The sequence below is a fragment of the Trichechus manatus genome, unplaced genomic scaffold, assembly GCF_000243295.1.
Source record: "Trichechus manatus latirostris isolate Lorelei unplaced genomic scaffold, TriManLat1.0 scaffold00162, whole genome shotgun sequence".
NCBI classification, from domain to species: Eukaryota; Metazoa; Chordata; class Mammalia; order Sirenia; family Trichechidae; genus Trichechus; species Trichechus manatus.
Window position 1 is genome coordinate 6,129,518 of NW_004444098.1, and position 22,945 is coordinate 6,152,462.

At 42.1% G+C, this 22,945-nt stretch overlaps 1 protein-coding gene across 1 annotated transcript in view; it reads right to left on the bottom strand.

The window, feature by feature from the left end:
• Nucleotides 1-15,605: 15,605 nt before the first annotated feature.
• Nucleotides 15,606-22,945, bottom strand: part of WWC3 (WWC family member 3) — a 128,624-nt gene continuing 121,284 nt past the window's right edge. Inside the window, exons 20-23 of the mRNA XM_023740717.1 lie at nucleotides 20,725-20,817; nucleotides 17,653-17,880; nucleotides 17,014-17,141; nucleotides 15,606-15,794 (exon numbers count right to left, since the gene is read on the bottom strand). Coding sequence (XP_023596485.1) covers nucleotides 15,728-15,794; nucleotides 17,014-17,141; nucleotides 17,653-17,880; nucleotides 20,725-20,817 — 516 coding nt within the window. The 3' untranslated portion in view covers nucleotides 15,606-15,727. The remainder of the gene's footprint in view (nucleotides 15,795-17,013; nucleotides 17,142-17,652; nucleotides 17,881-20,724; nucleotides 20,818-22,945) is intronic.

Genomic DNA, 22,945 nt, shown 5'->3' on the forward strand with positions numbered 1-22,945 from the left:
AAAGCAAGTGCCAAAACACGTACTGAGTGAGCCTGTTACCCAAAGCAGGTTCTGCTCCGTGTGGCTTCTGGTCAATAAAGACACACCGAGAGGGGAGGTGGGAGGAAGAGCGTTTATTGCAAGCCCGCAGGTAAGGAGCAAGGAGGTGTATACCTCAAATCAAGCTCCCAGAACAAAGGGAGGCAGAACGTTTTAAACCATCTCTCGTAAGGAAGTACATACAAACATTATGGACTACATAGGTTATCATGGTGCGCAGGTGCAGTAAAACAAATTGCATTTTTTTTCTTTGGCATGTAGGCTAGTAAACTGGGTTTGACTGCCCTGAGCCACACCCAGTGCTTTGAGGACCATGGACAGGAGGGGGCAGGTTCCTCTAGGTCTGAGCAGCTCCCAGTTGAGCCACACCATCGCCATCACTCTGTTTGCTAATGGACAGGAGGAACAGTCCACTGACAATGGCCAAGCAGCTCCTGGCTGCGTTGGCTATTGATCCCATTTTTTGTGTGTAGGTATAATTTATTTATAGCCACGTATACACGTCTACATAAGAGCATAGGATATAATTTGGAAGGGAATACACTGAGTCTGGCATTTCACTGGTTAGTGGGATTAAGGGTGTTTTACATTTTTCTTCTTTTTAGTTGAGCTATATTTTCTAATTTTTCTGTAATTAACATGCATTGCTTTTGTAACAAGAAAAGCGTTATTGGTTGTTTTCTTAAAAGAACTGTGGTAGACATGATCGTGGAATAAAATATTTTGGCTAATTTGTTAATGTACATTTCATTACTTGATGATTCTCCAATTATTGGAATTAGTAGGCACCTGAAGCCCAAAAGGAGTTCCTGGGTAGTGCAAACTGTTAATGTGCTCAGCTGCTGAAAATCAAAAGGTTGGAGGCTGCTTGGAAGAAAGGCCTAGCAATGGTGATCGACGTGAAAAATCAACTACCAAAAACCCTGCGGAGCACAGTTCTACTCTGACGCACATGAAGTGGCCAGGAGTCAGAATCCATTCGCAGCAACTGGTTACTTGTTAGGTCCAAAGCCCTAAGAAAACAATTGCTAGCCATCTTAGATGAGTCTGCTCACAAAAATCTTTAGAGAAGAAGATTTCATTCAGTAGCTGGTGTTAATGTTTAATTGTCCGTATGTCCACTCTCAATACCTCTTTCATTTAAACCCACTTCTTATTCTGCTCTGTGTGGAGATGGAAAATGAGCCATTACCATCCTTCCTGACAAGGTTCTTCTAATAGTTTCAGAATACTCTTTGAGCTTTCATTTCTCCTTCTGCCTTCTTCCCGGATTTCTATTTTTTATCACTGTGAATGGTTTAAATTTTTCCTTTTGATTATGTGCCTCTTTCACACAAACTTCACACAGGGTTTAGAACAGTGGTTCTCAACAGGGGGAAGAGGGGATATTTGGCAATGTCTGGGGACAGTTTTGGTTGTCACAACTGGGAAGGGGCTGCTACTGGCATCTAGTGGGCAGAGGCCAGGGATTCTGCTAAATACCCTATAGTATGCAGGACAGCCCCCACAGCAAAGAATCATCAGCCCCCAAATGTCAATAGTGCCGAGGTTGAGAAAGGCTGGTTTAGATTCACTTATAAAGTATAATTTGATACCCAAAATGTTCCCTTTCCGAACCATTTTTAGAGCTCACCATCGTATAACGTGTTGGAAGCTCTGCTCCGCTAATGAATCCCTCCAATGGCACACTGCTGGTCCATGAGAAGTATAATCGCGTACGCTACCTCTGAAAAGATACACAGGAAACTGCCAGTGGTGGTTATCACTGGGGAGGAGAGCGGGTGGCTGGGGCACAGAGGTGGCAGGGAGATTTTCCCCAGTGTAACTTTCATAACCCATGGCCATCGAGTGAATTCTGACTCCTAGCGACCCTGTAGGACAGAGTAGAGCTGCCCCATAGGGTTTCCAAGGTTATAAATGTTTACGGAAGCAGACTGCCACATCTTTCTCCCAAGGAGCCTCTGGTGAATAGGTTCCAACAGCCGACCTTTCAGTTAGCAGCTGAGCACTTTAACCATTGTGCCACCAGGGCTCCATGTAACTTTCATAGACTTTTTTTTTTTTTTTTTGGTGAAAATACACACAACAAAACATACACCACTTCAACAATTTCTATAGGTACGATTCAGTGACGTTGGCTACATACTTCAAGTTGTGCCACCTCTCTCGACAACCTTTTCCAAACTGTTTCACTATCATTAACACAAAGTCACTGCCCCCTAAGCTGCTCACCTATCCTTTCGAGTTGCTGTTGTCCGTTTGATCACATATCGATAATTCTTTAAAAGAGTATAATTCTTCCATGGACACTTCCAAACTCCCTGAGGGACTGAATTGCTGGGCAGAGGGCTGTGGGGACCATGGTCTCGGGGAACTTCTAGCTCAATTGGCATAACAGTTTCTAAAGACAATGTTCTACATTCTACCTTGGTGAGTAGCGTCTGGGGTCTTAAAAGCCTGTGAGCAGCCATCTAAGATACTCCACTGGTCTCACCCCTTCGGGAGCAAGGGAGAATGAAGAGAACAGGATACAAGGAAAAGATTAGTCCAAAGGACTAATGAATCACAGCTACCACGGCCTCCAAAAGGCTGAATCCAGTACAGCTAGATGGTGCCCGGCTACCACCGCTGACTGCTCTGACTGGGATCACAATAGAGGGTCCCGGACAGAGCTGGAAAAGGATGTAGAACAGAATTCTAACTCACAAAAAAAGACCAGACTTACTAGCCTGAAAGAGACTGGAGAAACCCCGCGAGTATGGCCCCCAGACAGCCTTTTAGCCCAGTGGTGAAGCCCCTCCCGAAATTCACCATTCAGCCGGGGATTGGACAGCCTCATAAAACAAAACAGGACTAATGAGGCACAGCAGCCCAGGGACAAGGACTAGAAGGCAGGAGGGGACAGGAAAGCTGGTGATAGGGAACCCAAGGTTGAGAAGGGACAGTGTGGACATGTCATGGGGTTGTTAACCATTGTCATAGGGCAACATGTGTACTAACTGTTTAATGAGAAACTATTTGCTCTGCAAACCTTCACTTAAGGTAAAAAAAAAAAAAAAGAATTGTTCATGTCAGATCGGACGGACAACAGTAACTCAGAGGGTTTGATGGGGGGCCTGGGGGACAGTGGGTTGAGGGTGGTGGTGATGGAGTGATTTGGAGGGGGATGGTGAGAGGGGCAGCGTGGCTGGAGGAGTGTGGTCGATGTCACTGAATTGTACAGGTAGAAACTTTCGGGAAGGTGTGGCTTTGGCTGTGTATATTTTCACCAAAGAAAGGTCCTCAGGGTTGAGAGGGGAGGGTGTTGACATGTCGTGGGGTTGTTGCCCAATGTCATGGAACGATGTGTGTGCTGACTGTTTGGTGGGAAACTATCGTTCTGTGGACCTTCATCTAGAGTACAACAAAAAAATTTTAAAAAAAGAGTATAATGCTTAATGCAGGCATTCTTTTCTAATTAGGCTGAACTATTATTTGGGTTGGAGCCCTTCTGGCACAGTGGTTAAGATGCTACGGCTGCTAACCAAAAGGTCAGTAGTTCGAATCCACCAACTGCTCCTTGGAAACCCTATGGGGCAGTTCTCCTCTGTCCTGTAGGGTCGCTATGAGTCGGAATTAACTCGACGGCAACGGGTTTTTACGGGATTTATTATTTGGGTCAAAGACGAACTTTCATAGACTTTGGATTGTGAATCCTGCAAATACATTTCACGTTGAAGAACAGAACATTTTCAAGCCACCTCATGTTAATGCAGCCAACGTACCGTTATGGAGCTCATTCACCTCCAGTGTAACGTTTGAATCTCACAGCAGCCTTCTGAGAGGCGTAGGGCAGGTATAACGCTACGATCCCATTTTGCAGACACTGAGAGAGAGCCGTTTAGTGCCCTGCCGGGGGCCACACCAGCGGGAACAGTCCTGATATCGTCTTCTGCTCTCCCAGTGGAGCACCCTTCCATCTGGCCAGGTCCTACACACAGGGCCTGGGCTTCTCCCTCTGTGGTCATCCCTGACTGTCCCCTCCACTCCTCTGCCCAGACATAGCTCCCTGGCAACCACTGCACAGCACGTGCCAGTTTATACCCAAATCATTTGCTCGCACTAACCCCCGAGCTCCTGGAGGGACACAGGGTCTACCAGTCTGTGAAAGCCCAGCATGTAGTACTGGCAGGGATACAATGCTTGTTACACCAGAATTAAAATTGTCCCCACGTGTTCTCAACCAAAACTCAGCACCTTGAATCGCACACCGTCTTGAAGCATTAAGTGACCATTTCTCTCTGTGCCATTTTGCCAAGCTTCTGCAAACATCAGTTTTCCCTTCTGTAAAATGGGGAGGAGGAGCTCTGTGTCACAGTAGTTAAGCGTTTGGCTGCTGACCTAAATGTCGGCAGTTCGAACCCACCAGCAGCTCTGTGGAAAAACGATGTGGCAGTCTGCTTCCGTAAAGATTATGGTCTTGGAAACCCCATGGGGCAGTTCTACTCTGTCCTGTAGGGTCGCTATGAGTCGGAATCGACTTGACGGAAACGGGTTTGGGTTTTTTGTTGCTTTGGTTTAGTAGTAATAATAGATAGTATTCACCACTTGGGGATGTTGTGAGGCTTAAGGGATAATGTCGAAAGAGTAAGCAGTGCCTTGCAGAGCCTTATTGGAGCCTGAACCGCAAGAACAAATGTGTGTCTGTGAATATACCCTTAGCTTTAGACTGGAAATATGATTTTTGTAAAATTGCACTGTTCCAATATGGTAGCTACCAGTCGTGAGTGGCTATTAACATTTAAATTGATTTAAATTAAATGTAAAATTCAGTTCCTCCGTCACACTAGCCACATGCAGCTAGTGGCGACAGAGTTTAGAACATTTCCATCATCGCAGAAAGTTCTATTGGACAGCGCTGCAAAGCATGGCTTTTAAACTATTTCCATTGCAATAAAACAATTTGCATTTATTACTCATGGGATTCTGCCGATAATTGCAGGGCAGGAAAAGCAATCTGGCAAGAGTGTCTGGTGATGAGAATGAGAGAAAAGCACAGATTCCAGAAGGCTGTGTGCCTTGAGCCACAAGTCTCAGCCAGGATGCTTCCAAATGCTACCAAACGTGCAGCTTCTGCCTTTGGACTTCATCAGGGGCCTACAAATCTCGTCCCAAAAGGAGAAGGGAGCCAGCAATCATTTTTTCCAAAGCGGAGATTGAAATGTGTGGCAAGAGTGCATCTTTATCGGAATCAAGGGACAGCCCTTTCAAGGGTGAGTGCCTTTGTGGTAGGCTGAATAACGACCCCTCAAAGTGTTCATATCCTAATCCCTCAAAAAACCAAACCCATTGTGGTCGATTCTGACTCATAGCGACCCTATAGGACAGAGTAGAACTGCCCCATAGAGCTTCCAAGGAGTGGCTGGTGGATCTGAACTGCTGACCTTTTGGTTAGCAGCCGAGATCTTAACCACTGTGCCACCAGGGTTCCATCTTAATCCCATAACCTGAGAATACGTGACCTTACATGGCAAAAGGGACTTGGCAGATGTGATTGAGTTAAGGACCTTGAGATGGGAGATGATCCTGGATCATCAGGGTGAGTCCAATGTCATCACAAGGGTCCTTATAAGAGGGAGGCTGGAGGGTCAGAGTTAGAGAAGGAGATGTGACAATGGAAGCAGAGGTCAGACAGAGAGCGATTGGAAGATGTCATTCTGCTGGCGTTGAAGATGGAGGAAGGGGCCACGATCCAAATGAATCCAAGTGGTCTCTAGAAGCTGGAAAAGGCAAGGAACCGGATTCACCTCTAGAGACTCCAGAAGGCACACAGCCCTGCTGATAGCTTGACAAAAAGGAAAGGAGGGAGGCAGGAAGGGGGGAAGGGAGGGAGGCAGGGAAGGAAGGAACTCTGAACCTAATTACAGAGAAGGTGCCTTCTTCTCATGGAACATACTGAAAAACTGACTCTATCCTAGGCCACAAAGAAAATCTCAGTAATTCCAAACAGTAAGCACATAAACAGCATTTTCTGACCATACTGCAGTGACACTATAAACTAATAACAAATATTTATAAAGGCCTTTCATCTGGAAATTAAAAAAAAAAGACTTGCTAATAAACAGCTCTTCGATCAAAGGGGAAATGTAAAGTGAAATCACGGAATTTCTTAGAAATAATGATAATGGAAACTCCACATATCCATTGACGGAGAAAAATTTATAGCACTCAGCCGGTTTAATAAAATAAATTTAAAAATAAAAATAAACACACGTAACTCAATTACCAAAAGGATAACTAAGCCACGAGAAGGCAGAGAGGAAGATTAATAAAAATAAAAGCAGTATTTCATGAGTTATAAAACAGAAAAACAGTAGAACTGATAAATAAAACCAAAAGCTGATTCTCTTAAAAAAGAAACTGAAACTTCAGTACATCGGTAATTCAGTAGCTAGCCTTACCAGGGAAAATCAGAGAGAAAGCACAAGGACAGAAAGTTGGGATTAATTGGTACAGTTCTACATGAATAAATTTGAAAATATAGATGAAGTGGATAAGTTTTAAGAAAAATACAATTTACCTCAAAGGAAGTCTAAAATCACCAATATCCATACAAGAAATAGAGAAAAGTGGTTTATAGAGCTCTGTGGTGAAAAAAAGCACAGAGCATGCATGTCCAGATAGTTTAACAACTGAAGTCTCCGCAGCTTATCCCTTCGAGCCAAGAAAGAGAAGAAAAGCATTCATGTTTGTTTTATGGGGTGTAGCGACGATCCCCAACCTGGCAAAGACTGCATTAAAAAAAAATCAGTGTATCGATGTAAAAATTGTAAATAAAACACTAGCAAATCAAATTCAAAGCACATGAAAAATATATATCATGACCAAGCGGAGTTTATTTTGTGAAAGCAAGAGTAGTTCTCTATTAGGAAATCCATTAACATAATGGTGGCACAGTGGTCAAAGCGCTCGACTGCTAACCGAAAAGTCGGTGGCTTGAAACCACCAGCCCTCCAAGGGAGAAAGATGTAGCAGTCTGCTTCCGTAAAGATTTACAGCCTTGGAAACCCTATGGGGTTGATATGCGGTAGAATCGACTCCACGGCAGTGGGTTTGTTTTTTTTTTTTTTCCCCAAGAGAAAAATCATATGATCATCTCAATAGATGCAGAAAAGGAATATGAAAAAAATCTTCCACCTATTCATGTTAAAAACACCCAATAAAATGGGAATTGACGGATGCATCCTTCACGTGTGTGTGTGTGTGTGTGTGTGTGTGTGTGTGTGTGTGTGTGTGTGTGTGTGTGTGTGTGAGGAGAGAGAGAAAAAAAATTGAGATTCATTCCTCCCCTCCCCAACGTCAACATCTTATTTAATGGAGATCACTAGCTTTTTCACTAAAGTCAGGAAAAAAAAAGATAAATAGCTGTGCAGTAAGGAATTAACCTTGCCCAAAGAGAGGCCTGGCCTTTGCCCTCAGCCACTGGGACGTGCTCTCCAGGCTCTGGGAATGTAATACCTGATAGGAATGTCTTTGTTTGCTGGGGGTCTTGGCCACAGGTCAGTCTAACAATGTGATTTATGATGGGGGCTGTCTCAGGAAAAGATGACTTTCAGTGCAGTCAGTGAGACAGAGGCATAATATGCTGACCTGCTATCTAATTTTAATCTGGATTTCTAGACTAACAGCTATGTTTTTGAGGAAAACATGTTTTTCCTCGGTGGTCAAAACCAGGATGTGAAACTATATGCCCCGAGGGGGCTTGACCAAGTGACCATCTGCACTTCTCAAAATACCCGTACTCAGAAAGAGTGCTGTCGACAATAAGGTATTTTTGCAAGGTAGACAATGAAAATACGTGTAAGCATCTTGTGACCATGATCTAAGCATCCTGTGAAACTATCTGCAATTACTAACTGTAACTATTAATAATCAGTAACCAATCAGAGTGTGATTATTACAATATTCATTGATTTTCCTGTAATTGCCCTCCCTATGGTTTGGTTCCTCTTTTTACCCTGTAAGAATACTTGTATAACGAAACTGCCCTGCACTAACTGGTTCCATTTTCAATGGTCTACGTAGTTCCCCAATTGCAATTGTTTTAAACCCTTAATAAACCTCTATGTTTTACTTAGAAACAATGTTCAAGTTTTTCTCTATAACAGGGCCCTTGGCCGTTTGGCATCAGTTCTATCTCCGAAGGGGCTGGAGACTAAAGGTCAGTCACGGGGGCAGGATGTAATTGAGCCCCAATAAAAACTCTGAGCACCAAGGCTTGGGTGAGCTTCCTTCGTTGGCAAACTCTGAGTATTGTTACACATCAATACCAGGAAGGGAACACTGTCCTGATGCCATGGGAAGAAGATGAGTGGAAGCTCTGGGTTTGGTGCCCTCCTGGACTCTGCCTGTTGTGGATTAAACTGTGTCTCTCAAAAAGATATGCTGAAGTCCTAACTCCTGTACCTGGGAATTGGACCTTGTTTGGATATAAGGTCTTTCTTTGAAGAAGTGATCAAGTTAATGAGGTCATATCTGAGTAGGACGTGTCCTAATTCCTTCTGAGTGGTGTCTCGTAAAAGGAGAGAACAGACGTGGAGACAAAGTCACACAGGGGAAGACAGATGCCATGTGAAGATGCATCTACCAGCCAAGGAATGCTAAGAAGTGTCCAGGGCTACCAGAAGCTGGAAGAGACAAGGCAGAATCTTCCCCTGGAGTGGAACTTTCCTCTAGTGCCGATGCCCTGAGTTCAAACTTCTAGCCTCCAGAACTGTGAGACAATAAATTCCTGTTCTTCAACCACAATGGAAATAATGAGAATGCTGATATAGTGTGAAGAATGTAACTAATGTCACTGAACAACACGTATGGAAATTGTTAAATGAGAACCTACTTTTCTGTATAATCTTTCACCAAAAACACAATATTTAAAAAATAATAAAAAAATAAATTCCTGTTCTTCAAAGCCACCCACTTTGTGGGTTTTGTTTCGTTTTACGGCAGCCCTAGGAATCCAAGGCACTGCCCTATACGCTTCTTCCTTTGGCTGATTTTAATCTGTATCCTTTAGCTGTAATAAACCATGATCATGAGTGTAACAGTTTTCACTGAGTTCTGTGAATCTTTCCAGTGAATTATTGAACCTGAGAGTGGTTTTGGGAACCACTTGAACTTGCAATGCGTGTCAGAAGTCAGGGTGGACTTGTAGACTGTCCCCCGAACTTCATAGTCGGCTAACTTTTGCAACAGCCTTGTGTGTATGCGTATTTTTCTGATCTTTATATGGGTAAAGACAGAAAATAAAATCATTAGGCATAAACTTATCAAGAAATATCCAAAATATATATGAGTAAAACATTCCTTTCCTGAAAGACACAGAAGTAGACGAACAAATGGAAAGACATAATACGTCTTGGATAAGAAGATTTACCATCATAAAGATGTCAGTTCTCCCTGATTTGTGTTGTCCAATAAAGATATCATCAGTACCCCGCCACACCCCCCGAGCTAGACAAGTTGATTATAAAATTCATTTGGAAGGGAAAAAAAAAAAAAAAAAAAAGAGGCAAGAATAGCCAGGAAAAATTTGAAAAAGAAAAAAGGCTAGCTCTAGCAGATATTCAAACGTACCAACAAGCCTCTATAATTAAGGCAACCTAGCTCATAAGAAAAGCTCACGTTAAGACTGTGCTGAAATACTGTTTCTCACCTCCTCAATGGCAAAGACTCACATGGTATTGGTGCGGGAGGGTGTGGGGAAACCAACGCACACACTGTTGGTGAGAATGTAAGATGCTATAACCCTTAGGAAAGAAAGGTGGTGATACTTGGCAAAACTTTATGTGTATTCACCCTTTGACCCAGAGGTCCCACTTCTAGGGACCTATCCCACAGAAACCCTGAGGAAATTATGAAAACATGTCTGTAGAAGCTTTTCCTTGTTGTTGTTGGGTGCCATTGATTCCAACCCATAGCGATCCCGTGACTGAGTAGAACTGCCCCAGTGGGTTTCCTAGGCTGTAATCTTTACGGGAGCACATCAACAGGTCTTTCTCCTGTAGAGCCACTAGGTGGGTTCACATCGTCAGTCTTTCAGTTAGCAGCCAAGCGTTTAGCCGTTGTGCCACCAGGGCTCACTATGAGCAGAAGCCTACAAGCAACCAGGAAGTGGTTGAATAAACTATGGAAGATACATTAATTGCGTGTGCAAAAATAAAAATGAATAATATTTATATATACCACTGGGTGGTGGTCTCAGGGGGGGAATCTTTATCTATCTATATATATATAGATATATATAACAAAACAGTTGCCATTTCAACCATTTTTGTGTGACATTACATTCATCATGTTGTGTTACTGTCACCACTAGCCATTTCCAATTTTTTTACACCACCTTAATAGAAATTCAGTACCCCTCAAGCAATAACTCCCCATTTCCCCCTCCCACCTGCCCCTGGCAACCACTAATAAACTTTGGTCTCTATACATTTGCCTAGTCTAGACATTTCATATATATGGGATCGTACAATAGCTGTATGACTGACTTATTTCAATAGGCATGTTTTCAAGGTTCATCCATGTCACAGCACTTATCAGAACTTCCTTTCTCTTTATGGCTGAATAATAACTATTCCATTGTATGGAGAGACCACATTTTGTTTCTCCAGTCATCTGTTGAGGAACACTTGGGTTGTTTCCACTTTCGGCTATTGTGAATAGTGCTGTAAAGACCATTGGTGAACAATGGTCTGTTTGAGTTTCTGCTTTCAAGTCTCTTGGGTGTATCTCCAGTAGTGTAGTTCTATGTTTAACTTTTTGAGGAACTGACGAACTGTCTTCCACAGCAGTTGCACCATTTTACATTCTCTGGGAAAAATTTTTTAAATGAGAAAAGCAAGGTGGAGAAAAGTGTGTTTAATGTGCTACCATTTATCCAAGAAAGCGGAGTGAATACAAATACAGATATGTACATATTTCTGTGTATATATGCACATATATATATATCTGTGTATGTTTGTATATATACACATATCTGTGCATGTTTGTATATATACACATGTATGTGCGTATATTTGTATATACACACTTAGATTTATATATTCGCTCATATTAAAAATAAACAATACAAGGAAAAATAATATTTTTTAACTGGCCACTTTTAAGTAGCAGGACAAGAATAAAAACTAGACTCCTTTGAATATACTTTGGTATATCTGTCTTTGGAACCATGTCAATATTTTACATAATTATAAAACAAAATTAAATTTAAAACATCAATTAAAAAAAATCCGAAATAAATATATCCGATCGGTAGCTTAACCACGCAGAAAGGAAATATTTCAAGTGCCTTTAAAACATAGTAATTTGACTGCATACGCCTGGGGAGATATACCTTAAGGACTAAAGCAACTTCAACAAAAATTTCAAGCAGTTTTCAGTAGTTATATTGTTGGTGGTAGTGTTGATATCGATACCCTGAAACAACAACAAAGTTCAGAGGAACATGTTAAACTATGCCACAGAGACATACAATCAGTAGTTTGGACTGTGACATAAGTTCGTTTCTTCAACAAACAAACTACAAGGGTGTGTGTAGGGAGGAGGGGTGGGATGGAGGGAAAAGTCTAAAGATCCCGTAGATTAGACATAACGGCAATGAGATACCACTTCGCACCCATTAAGGAAAACCCATTGCTGTCAAGTTGATTCCGACTCTAGGGGACTCCATGTCTTACAGAGTAGAACTGTTCCATGGGGTTTTCTTGGCTGTAATCTTTATGGAAGCAGTTCATCAAGCCTTTTTTGTCCAAGAAGCTGCTGGGTGGGTTCAAACCGCCAACCTTTAGGTTAGCAGCTGGTCACAAACCACTTGAAACACCCAGGCTCCTTCATACCCATTAGGATGGCTATAATCAAAAAGACAGATAATAACAAGTGTTGCCAAGGATGTGGAGAAATGGGAGCCTTCATACACTGCTGGTGGGGATGTAAAATGGTACAGCTGCTTTGGAACAGTCCGGCAGTTTTCCAAAAATTAAAAACCTAGATTTACCACGTGACTCAGCAATTCCAATCCTAGATCTATATCCGAGAGAAATGAAAAACACTTCTGCACAAAAACTTACACACGAATGTTCATAGTGGCATTATTTATGATAGCCAAAAAGTGGAAGCAGTCCATATGTCCATCAATTGATGGATTAATAACCTGTATACCTGTGCAACAGAATGAAGTACTGATATATGCTCCAACATGGGTGAACCTTGAAAGCATTATGCTAAGTGAAAGAAGCCAGACACAAAAGGCCACATATTGTCTGACTCCACTGATACGAAATGTCCAGAGCAGGCAAATTCAGTCAGAAAGTAGATTAGTGGTTGCCAGGCACTGAGGGGAGAGGGGATGGGGGTTGACCTATTAATGGGTATGGCATTTTGGGGTGATGAAAATATCCTAAAATTGATTGTGACGTTTGCATAACTTGGTGAATATACTAAAAACCACTGAATTACAGGCTTTAAATGGCTGAATTGTATGGTATGTGAATTACAGCTCACGACAATTGTTACAAAAACGCCATGAGACAACTGGAAAACTGAATATTTAATCACATTAAGGAATTTTTAATTGTTAAGATGTGATAAGAGTATTGTATGTTTATTAGTCCCTTCCTTTTGGTAATACATACTGAAATCTTTACAGATTAAATGACAGGGTGTATGGGACTGGCGAGGGGGTAGTGGATGGCGGTATAGACGAAACAAGATCGGCCGTGACTCATCCCTGTTCAAGCTGGGTGAGAGGCCCATGGGGGTTCATTTGATTATTCCCTCTATTTTTATATAAGAATATAAATATTTTTATATATTTAAAAGCCTCCATAATTAAAAATTGAAAAACAAACACAAAACACATGTCCACTCTGTTCTTAAGGCAGGTTAGTTTAATTTTATAGAAGAAATACTTCCAAACAATACAAATGACACAATTAGAGAGAACAGTGACAAAAACAAAGAGATGAATACTGATTATAACGTTTTCCCACAACAGAAGAATTCTTGATTTCAGTGATTATCAATGAAAGCTGGACAAATCAATGATCAGATGAAGTGAAAACCAAATTCCCTTTTACACATAGTACTGTTTTAAAAGAACCTTAGCGGCAGGATTCTGGTCATTTCTTGACTAAAACTGCAGCTAAAACATGGCAGGTTTTTTTTCATCAGAAAGCACAGCTTATGAGCAAATTTAAATGTAAGATGAAAAAACCCCTTAAGACGACAGAACTTCTCTTTTCTGACATGCTGGGATATTCTGGGGCGTGGGGGTGGGGTAGCAGTCCTAATTAGGCAGAAGTTGCAAAATCAAGCCATGAATGAGAAGCAAATTAGGGTGCTTCGTGTCCTCCTGCCTGCTCAGCCCAGCCCCTAACACTGACCATCTGCCCTTTTCAGCAGGGACGGTTGAACACCTCTCCCTTCCTTCACTGGTTTTAATTTTCTTTCCTTACTATGGTCCCGTTCACCTGCAAAAGCCAATACATGCAGGGCAGAGGTAAAACAAAAAGGTGGCAAACACACGAACTCACTGGATTGACACCGAAGTGGGGACTGCATTGTTTTTTTGTGGGGTGAAGGTGGGATAAAAAAAAACAAAAACCCTTGGGTAGGTTGGGGGGGGGGGCGGGCACTGCAAACAGAAGTCTGCATAAACTGGGGCAGTGAAATTTATTTAAAAACACTTGGCACAGTGGGTTTTCCCCCTATTGTTACTTAACATGGGTTGGCAGAAAAGTTGCCTCAACCCTCGTAGAAAGAGCTATATGCAGCAGCGGCTATAAGGAAGAACACAGGCCATTTGGCCAGGAAACTCATCAAGTGAGCCATGTGCCTGAGACATAACTGACTAGCCCTCTGCATACTCTAGAGTCCAGCGACAGACACTCTTAAAGTCTGTTTAAAGTGTCAACCACTGGGGGGATAGAGAGCTCCTGCTATTGTCTTCATTGCTCAGCGATGCTGTCAGTTGACTGGCAATTCTGGTTAAGAACTGATGCTTTGCGAGTTTGTCTCTACCTCTGTTGTGGGTATGTATACAAAAAAATTGGCCAAATAAAATAAAATAAATGCAAAAAAAAAAAAAGCAAGACTAGATCCAGGAATATATAGCAAGAGATGACAACAGTGACAAGCATAAAGTTTTGTCTTACCACCACTGACAAATTCCATTGTCTGTGATTGGTCGTGTGTCAATGAAATGCTTTTACAAAATTTATTTTTAATAAATGTAAAAAGGAAGGCTGGTTACACAAGGGGGGAGGTTATACACTAACATGATGAGAGAGACCCTGATTAAAAAGGACATTTCCAAAGGGAGGGAAGGCAAGATATAGGAAGAGAGAGTTGTGTTTTCTTTTACAATTTATGTGCTCCACCTCGTTTTCTCACCTAAGCCTCCTAAAGGAGAGTCCATTTCAGACATAATAAATATGTATCGGAGAAAATATTATATCATTTAGCATTTTAAAAGAATAATGATATATTTTTATTACATAAAAAATTTTTTCCTCATGAGCTAATTTTAAGAGTTCTTGAGAAACATTGGGTAGATTCCAGTATAGGGAGAGCATTCAGATTTGCATTCAGGTTTAAATCCAATACTCTCCTGTAAAAGATTCATTGAATAATTCTAGTTACTCACAAATCCCCCCATAAATAAAGCATCTTCAAAAGTTATTGTGTCTGTGTTTGAACTGCTATGTTCATCAATGGTTTCACTGAAAACGTGTGTTCCCAGTTCTTTTCACTTTCCCTCATGATACAATAGGAGTTCCTCCGCCACCTTCTGAGTCTGTTGCAATGAGATAGCGCGGACTCAAAAGGTGGGCTGGGCATTGTGTGATGAGCAGGGGCCCTATGGACAGCCCACGTGAGTAGGCAGGCAAAAAACCTGGGTGGCTGAGACTCTGGCGCCTGCTCCAGACTCATGGGAAGCTTGGGAAGATGCATAAGGCAACACAGAGAGGAGAAGTTGTTAGCGCCCAGCACAATAGGAGGCTGAGCTCTGCAATGCATACACGGCATTTGCATCACGATTACAACACGGCTGCTGGTATTGGAACATAACATACAGAGCGTGAAAGCGTACAATATACATGATGAATGCACACGGGCAAAAATGACCCGAGGGACGAATCCAGCACATCGTGCTGGCATTTTCAGGTGTCAGAAACCAAACCGGCCCCCAAGCTCCATTCTACTGCATGACACATACTGAAGAACAAAATTTCAGTCTTAAAATATATCTTAAAGTCAGTATTTTCCTTCAAGGAAAAAAAGTACTATAAATAAATTACAATACAGTGAATTTGCCTGCACTCACTTCGTTTCTGTCTTCCAGCCTTTAAGTCAAATAAAACAGCGTAAAAACTGTACACTCTTAACATGATAGTTGATCTTTTATAAAATAACGTGTCTTCAGAGATGTCAATTTCACAACAAGGAAAAACCAAGCCCTGTTGCCGTCGCTATTATAAAATATATATGTATACATATCTGTGGTTTTTTTTTTCGTTTTTTTCTTTTTACAAAATGTGTATATTAATAGCTTTGCACAAACATTTTAAAGATAAATTTAGCTAGTATAAGAACTTCATGGAAATAAAACAGGCAGATAAATACTTCATGTGGACAAGGCGCTACATCAAACATCGTCGGCTGGCAGAGGAAGTACGTTAAACCTTGATCTGGTAAAAAACGCTATCTTCTCCCTGCAATCAGAAAGAATGACAGGTTAGAAGGTGATCGAAAGACACTGAGAGCTGGCGTGAGGATCTCATATCTATCACGGTTTTTCTTATTCAGAGAACAAATCGAATTTGAACCCCCACAATGCATATGGCGTGGATACAATTCTCACAATTTGAATGTAAGTTACGATGCCCCCATGAGGGCAGGGTGTGGTTTCTCTCCAGTGCTGGTACATTGTAGGTGCTCAGTAAATGTGTTTAATAAATGAACGAATACATGAAAAATGTACAAATGAATGAGTTCTAAATCATAATCGAAGGAAGACAGTTATAGTATTTTATGATGGGGACGTGAAAATTAAGGGTATACAAAAAGTAAAGCTTCAAGTCAGGCACGAATTATCCGGCCATAAAAAAAAAAAGAAATCAAGTGCTGATTCATGCTACAGTGTGGAAGAAGCCATTCATACAAGACCACGTACTGTATGATTCATTTATATGAAATGTCCAGAATAGGCAAATCCACAGAGATAGAATGTAGATTGGTGGCTGCTGGGGGCTGGGGACTGGGGGAAAGGGGATCGACTGCCAGTGGGCATGGGGTTTCCTTTTGGGGTAATGAAAATGTTTGGGAGCTAAATCAAGGTGACTGGTTGCACAACGCTGTGAACGTCCTAAATGCCACTGAATTGTTCACTCTAAATGAATTTCACCTTAATTAAAAAAAGGCAGGCACACTCGAGTATATGTTTAACTCTGCAATTTCCTTTATATAAAAAACAAAAACAGATTAGTCTTATGCGTAGGGGTGCTGATAATGTTTCAATCTTTGCAATGTTCAGTTTGTGAACTATATACACGTGAAATGCACACTTTTCTGTATGGATATCACGCTTCAATCAAAAGTTACTAAAAAAGCAAATGTGATACATATATATGTAAATCGCTGTGTTACTTACAGCAGCAAACATTTGGAAAGAAGCAATAACTACTTGATAAAATATTACTGTACAGTAGAAAAGAATAGTACATAGGAAAAAAGATGAGAAAACATCAAAATGCTCAGAGTTGGGGGACACAGGTTACAGCTGATTCCTTTTTCTGTTCTCAGCTTCTTGGGTACGTGTGGTTGTTTTTTTTTTTTTTTTACATACTTAGGTTACTTTTTCTGATAACAAAGTATTATAGTCAAAAGAACTCAGTAAAAGTGAGGCCCAGCACAGTTTCCCTGTTTCTGTACCTAAAGGTCTGCACTTGGATAGGCTGTTTGTGGTTTTGCCCTCGCAGCTGGTAGATTTCTTTGGAGGCTTTCTTCAGCATCTTCTCAGCTGCCTGCTCTTGATGGTGTTCAAGTTTGGTCTGTCTTGTCTGGAACAGCAACATTTGATTAATAAGGTAATTTTTCATTTTTATTTTTGAGGAAGAATGAATGTATCCACTCCCATTTTTGGAGACCAGGAAGGAACTAACCACCCTGTGACATGGAGCAGAGAAGGCACTTCCTGATCTACTCCTTCACAGAAGGAGTCAGACTTGGCTACATGGGACCCAGAACATTCCCGCCACGAGGGGTGAGGGGCGGGGGGCGAAGATGCCTGCAGGAGGACCTGAGGCTCTTGATCCCTTTCCCCTGGGGTCCTTCCCTCCAGCCCCCCTCACAGAAGTGCCAAAGCCTCAAGATCTACTTGGTGCCATCTCAAATATCAGGCCCTTCCTTCCCACCCTCCTGGCCCATGGAGGGGGAAAACTGGGCTCCTTAAGATAACTCAGATGCTTACCTCAGAACCTAAGTTCAACTACAGCAAGGGTCTTAACTGCCACCGGTCAGTCAGCACCTGGGACACCAATGGAAAGCGGAAGCAGGCCCAACCTCTCTCACCTGCCTCTCTGCTTCCTTCAGCAGGTTCCGGAATCGCTCATCCCGAAGCACCCAGTGGGGTAGGTCGGTCTGGCCTCGGAGCTGGGCATCTTCTAATCGCTGCCTCAGTTCTCTAAGGGTGCAGATCTCCTCGTTCAGCTGCCTCTGCCTCGTTCTTGATGCCTGGAGATCCAGCTCCAGGTCGAGGGAGGTGCGGGCCATGAGTTCGGCCAGGGAAGACCTACAGGACTGCAGGAGACAGCAGCTGTGAGCACACACAGCCCACGACAGGCATGCAGCACGCTCGCTGCAATGCAAGACAGCTGGCAAACTCTGGCCTTCTAGAAGGTTCTTCCACAAGTCAGAGAAGACAGGTGAAGCACAGTTATGGTGGAGGCATTTCTTTAAGCATGGTCCAATGTTACAAAATACAGATTTTGTCAAGATTAATTTAAATCTCTAGTTCAACATCAAGGTTAGTAACTGCAAATTGTTTTCTTTAACGATGACCTATGTGCTTACATAAGTGTGAAGAAACAGGCCCTCTTATATGGGGCTGGGAGGATTTAAAATGGGTTCAATCCTTCTGAAGTACTAGTTGACAATACATATTAAAAGCTGAAAATGTGCATTTTCCTTGGTTCAGGAATTTCATTTTAGAGTTGCATCTGAAAACACTACTGTAGACGTGCAAAAAGCTGTCCAGTTACGGTTTATGACAGGAAAAAAAAACCCTACCTAAACATGTAACTACAGGAAATTGATTAAATTGCAAGACCAGCATAAAATGTGGTCACTGTAGAAAAGTTAAAAAATATATACTGACATGGAAAGATCTTAATGATCTACTGTACCGGAGGAAAAGTATATTACAAACTGTATGAGCGGTTTTTTTTTGTTTAAAAAATCACACACACACACACACACACAAGCAAGCTGCCAAAAACTTTCCTTCCAATATAAGCCTCAGGGAAGCAAACATTCTGCGTTCAAAAGAGTCCTAAGATGAGAACAGACGTTCATATGTGGGGTTTAGAGCAGTGGTTCCCACGCATGGGAAACACAGCCCTGGGGATGGCAGCAGCATTTTCCGTGGACTGAATAAGTATAAGCTTTCCACAGCCACATAATACTATTTTGCAGACATACACACAATTAAAATGCATATACATGTTGCAGTTGAATAAATACAAATTCATTTAAAAGCACTGCTGGATTCATAGCACCTCAGGGGTTCTCAACCAGGGGTGATTTTGCCCACCAAGGGACACTGGCAAAAATGCCTGGAGATACATATATATTTACCACAAGAAAAAAAGAAAAGAAAGGCATCCAAAAACATGAACTCCAGAGTGTGACGATGAGGTAGCACACAGGTTGAGACAATGGGATAGTTCTGTATCTTGACTGCAGCAATAGTTACATAAATCTACACACGTGATAAAATAGTATAGAACCATACACGCCCATAAATGAGTGGGTGTAAAACTGATGAACTCTGAATAAGCTCTGTGGGTTGTACTAACATCAATTTCCTAGTTTTGCTATTGTACCAGAGTTATGTAAGATGATACCACTGGGGGGAACTGGGTAAAGGGTACCTGGGTCCTCTCTGTACTATTTCGCAACTTTCTGTGAATCTATAATTATTTCAGAATAAAACTTAAAAAAAAAATGCCTGGAGACATTTTGGGTTCTCACAACTTGGGGGTGGGGTGTGGGGAGTGTTACTAGCATCTAGTGGGTGGGGGCCAGGGATGCTGCTAAATAGTCCCCAGCCCCCAGCAAAGAATTATCCAGTCCAAAATGTCAATAGTGTCTCTGCTGAGAAATACTTTTGTAGCTGAACTATATATTTTCTTACAATGCTCAGTCAACAGCTTCTCTAAGTACAATTACCATATGGAAATTTGGGATTTTGTTTTTCCCATTCAAAATGATCTTTGCCTGGAAAGACAGGGAACCACTAGCTTACAAACTAAAAGTGGCAAAACTCTGTAAACTGGCATGATGTGGGGGAAATGAAAGATTAAAGGAAAGGAAAACCACAGGATAGGCCTATGAGAAGAACGCCATATACTGAAATACTCAACATTTCTAATCTTTTACACACATAATGCAAGTGTTCTACTTTTGTTTGCCAACTGCGGCCCGCCCCCCTCCCCCCCAACAAGGTATTTTTGAAGTACAAGCATGCTATGCCAATTTTTTTTTACATGTTGCTGTTAAAAAAAAAAAACATTGGCACAGCCCATATAAAACATTACCTCACGGGTGAAGGGCATGGTTGGCAAATAAATGGAGAATGTGTGCATTATTTGCATAAAAATACAATATATATATATACTCTACTGTCAAAAAAAGATTTTCTATTATATAGAAATGGTTGTCTATTTATTATACAGTCATGCATCGTGTAATGCTCATGATACGTTCTGTGAAATAGGGCATTATGTGATTTGGACGTTGTGTGAACACCATACAGTCATGTGCCACATAACGTCTGTTTGGGCAACGTTCAACTGCATGTATGTCCATGGTCCCATAAGGTTATATGGAGAAATCAGCAGGGTGTTTACAGCATTTTTGATCTCAGCGCTCATGCCAGCTCTCAAAGTCAGCTGGCTCCCCATTCTGAGTCACAGGTGCACAGGCCGACAAACGATCGCAGTTGGAATAACAAATGTGATACATGCAAATTGCCCACCTCTCGTTGCTAAGCGATTGTTTGTTGGCCTGTGCTCAAGGCTCAGTGTGGGAGGCCCGAGAGCTAGTGCGATTTCCCCACATAACCCTATGGGACCACGGACATACACACAGTCGGACATTACCCAAACAGACGCTATGCGATGCATAACTGTATTTAAAAATGTAAAGATCACGAATTATCTTAGACCATAATATTATCTTCAGAAATTAAGAAATATTTGATAACATTACGACATTATATATGCTTTCAAAGATTATATTTGTGAAGTAAACAAGAAAATAAAAATACTACCTTTAATATTACCTTAAATGTTACCTTTTATGGTTTGTAAAAATCACTCCCAGGGAAAATGCAGACCCTTTATTAGTTTATGTGATACACACCTGCTTATAGCGGAGGGTTCGTCTTTCCAAAGTGTTTCGGACAAACGGTGATTTCCGTGGCAGCGTTGAACTGTCGCTGTCACTACGATAAAGCTGCACCGAAAAAGAATGATGTTCAGAAACTCAATATTCATTCTCTCTTATGTTCCCTGAATTGGATCATTTCGTTTCAAAGGTACTAAAACGCATTTATGATTTTGGGTGCTTTCAACAAGTCTTTGGGTTTCATCTCAAACATAACTTACACAAGAGTTCTAATTAAAACAAAACAGACAAAAACCCCACCCTGGCCTTCCTCCCTGTTCATCAGGCTAACTTCATCAACAACTTTTCGGTCCTAGAAATGCCAACTGCGGTCTGATATTATGGAGGATGCTCATGAACGCCAGCTCTGTCCTCAGTGCTTTCCCTTCTTATTCATCACTCTCATTTCCTGCGCTTCTGGCTTTGGCAAGATTCGGAATAAAGATGGCTTTCCAAAGAAGAGACTCATTCCCATGAGTAGGACAAGTCAACATCACTACCCCTGCTCTGCCAGTCAAAGGAAAAGGTCTGATTTGAAAAAGAAAAATAAATAATGCTTTCTTGATAGGAGCCAAGACATTATATCATTTGGTGGCAGATTTCTGACTTCAGGATCAATGTGCATCTGTGTGAAAGCCGAAGTCCTTGCCTTCATTTCCTTACTTTCTGAGTCAATGAACCACAAATACTCAGGAAATGCAGTGGCATGGCCAATTAAATACCACGCGATCATTATAAACATACAGAAAAACAACGAGCTCTCTAAAAGCATTGCCAGTGAATGCACACTTTTATTTAGAGCCTGTAGTACACCACAGAAGGGGGAAGGCTTTCTCTGGACTAAGTAAAGGATTTTCTCCCTGTGTTTCTCAATATGCAGACTTGAGTCTGCTCCTGGTGAGTTGGCAGTTGTCTGCTCTCTCTTCCTTAGAGGATGGCTTTCGAAGTCTGATGGGGTAGAGCACCTGGACGTGACCCTGTGTTTCCTGGACCAAGTACATCCCAGGGCAGCCACAATCTAGAAGAGTTCAGTTCTGTGGGCAGACCAGCAATAGGTCTCCCAAACACGGCTGAGTAGCAATTTTGGCCAACCAAACCCTCTGAGGTTCACTCCTGTGCAGTAAAGGATCAACCTTGCCCAAAAAAAGGTTTGGCCCTTGCCCAGCTCCTGGGAGGTAACCTCTAAGCCCTTGGAATGTCTTGCTTGATAAGAGCGTCTTCGTTTACCTGGGGACCTTGGGCCATGCCAGATAGTCTATGTCAACAATGGGATTTATAGTGGAGATCCTTGGGCCACGTAATGTATTAGCTGGACCTCTGGAGGGGCTAGAGACTAAGGTCAGGCCTGGGGCAGTCAGCCATGCCTGCATGACTCACCCCCAATAAAAATCCTGGGCACCAAAGTTCAGGGGAGCTTCCCTGGTTGGCAATACTGTGTGTGTGTTGTCACACATCACTGCTGAGAGAAACAAGAGCTGTACGCAGATTCCACTGGGAGAGGACACCTGGAAGCTGGCGCTTGGTGTCTCCTGGACCCTGCCCTACATGCCTCTTCCTATTACTAATTTTAATCTGTATCCTTTTGTTGTAATGAACCAGAATCATGAGTATAATGGCTTTTCTGAGTTCTGTGAATCCTTCTGGTGAATTATTGAACCCCGGGATGGTCCTGGAGACTTTCGAACCGCAGCTACCAATGTTTGCTTCAAGGATATGAGGGTCTTACTCTCATATGACAGAACTTTGGCTTGGCTCTAATGGAGCCAGATCCTTGGCAACCCTCTTCAAGGGAAGGTGCCTTCTTTTAACAATCTGAATTCAGCCAAGTAAGAAGGGTCAAAGTTTTCTTCCATCCAAATGGCCCCCTCCAGGCCACTGTGTCATGACCATCTACCCTTAAAAACCTCTTTTCTTCCCAAGTCTATACTGTCATCAACACCCTACTACTGTCTGCCAACCTCCAACACGTTGTCCTGTCTTCAGTGACTACACTGGGCTGGATCTTCTCCTCCACCTAACGCAGGGTTCTCAACCCTGCCAACATACTAGAATCATCTGAGAGCTTCTAAGCGTTCTGATACTTGGGTCCCACCTGCGACCAACTACAAATCTCTCGGGACAGGACCCGGGCATCACTATTTTTTGAAGACCCTTAACATTATTTGACTGCAAGGGGCAGCCAAGGTTGAGGACCAAC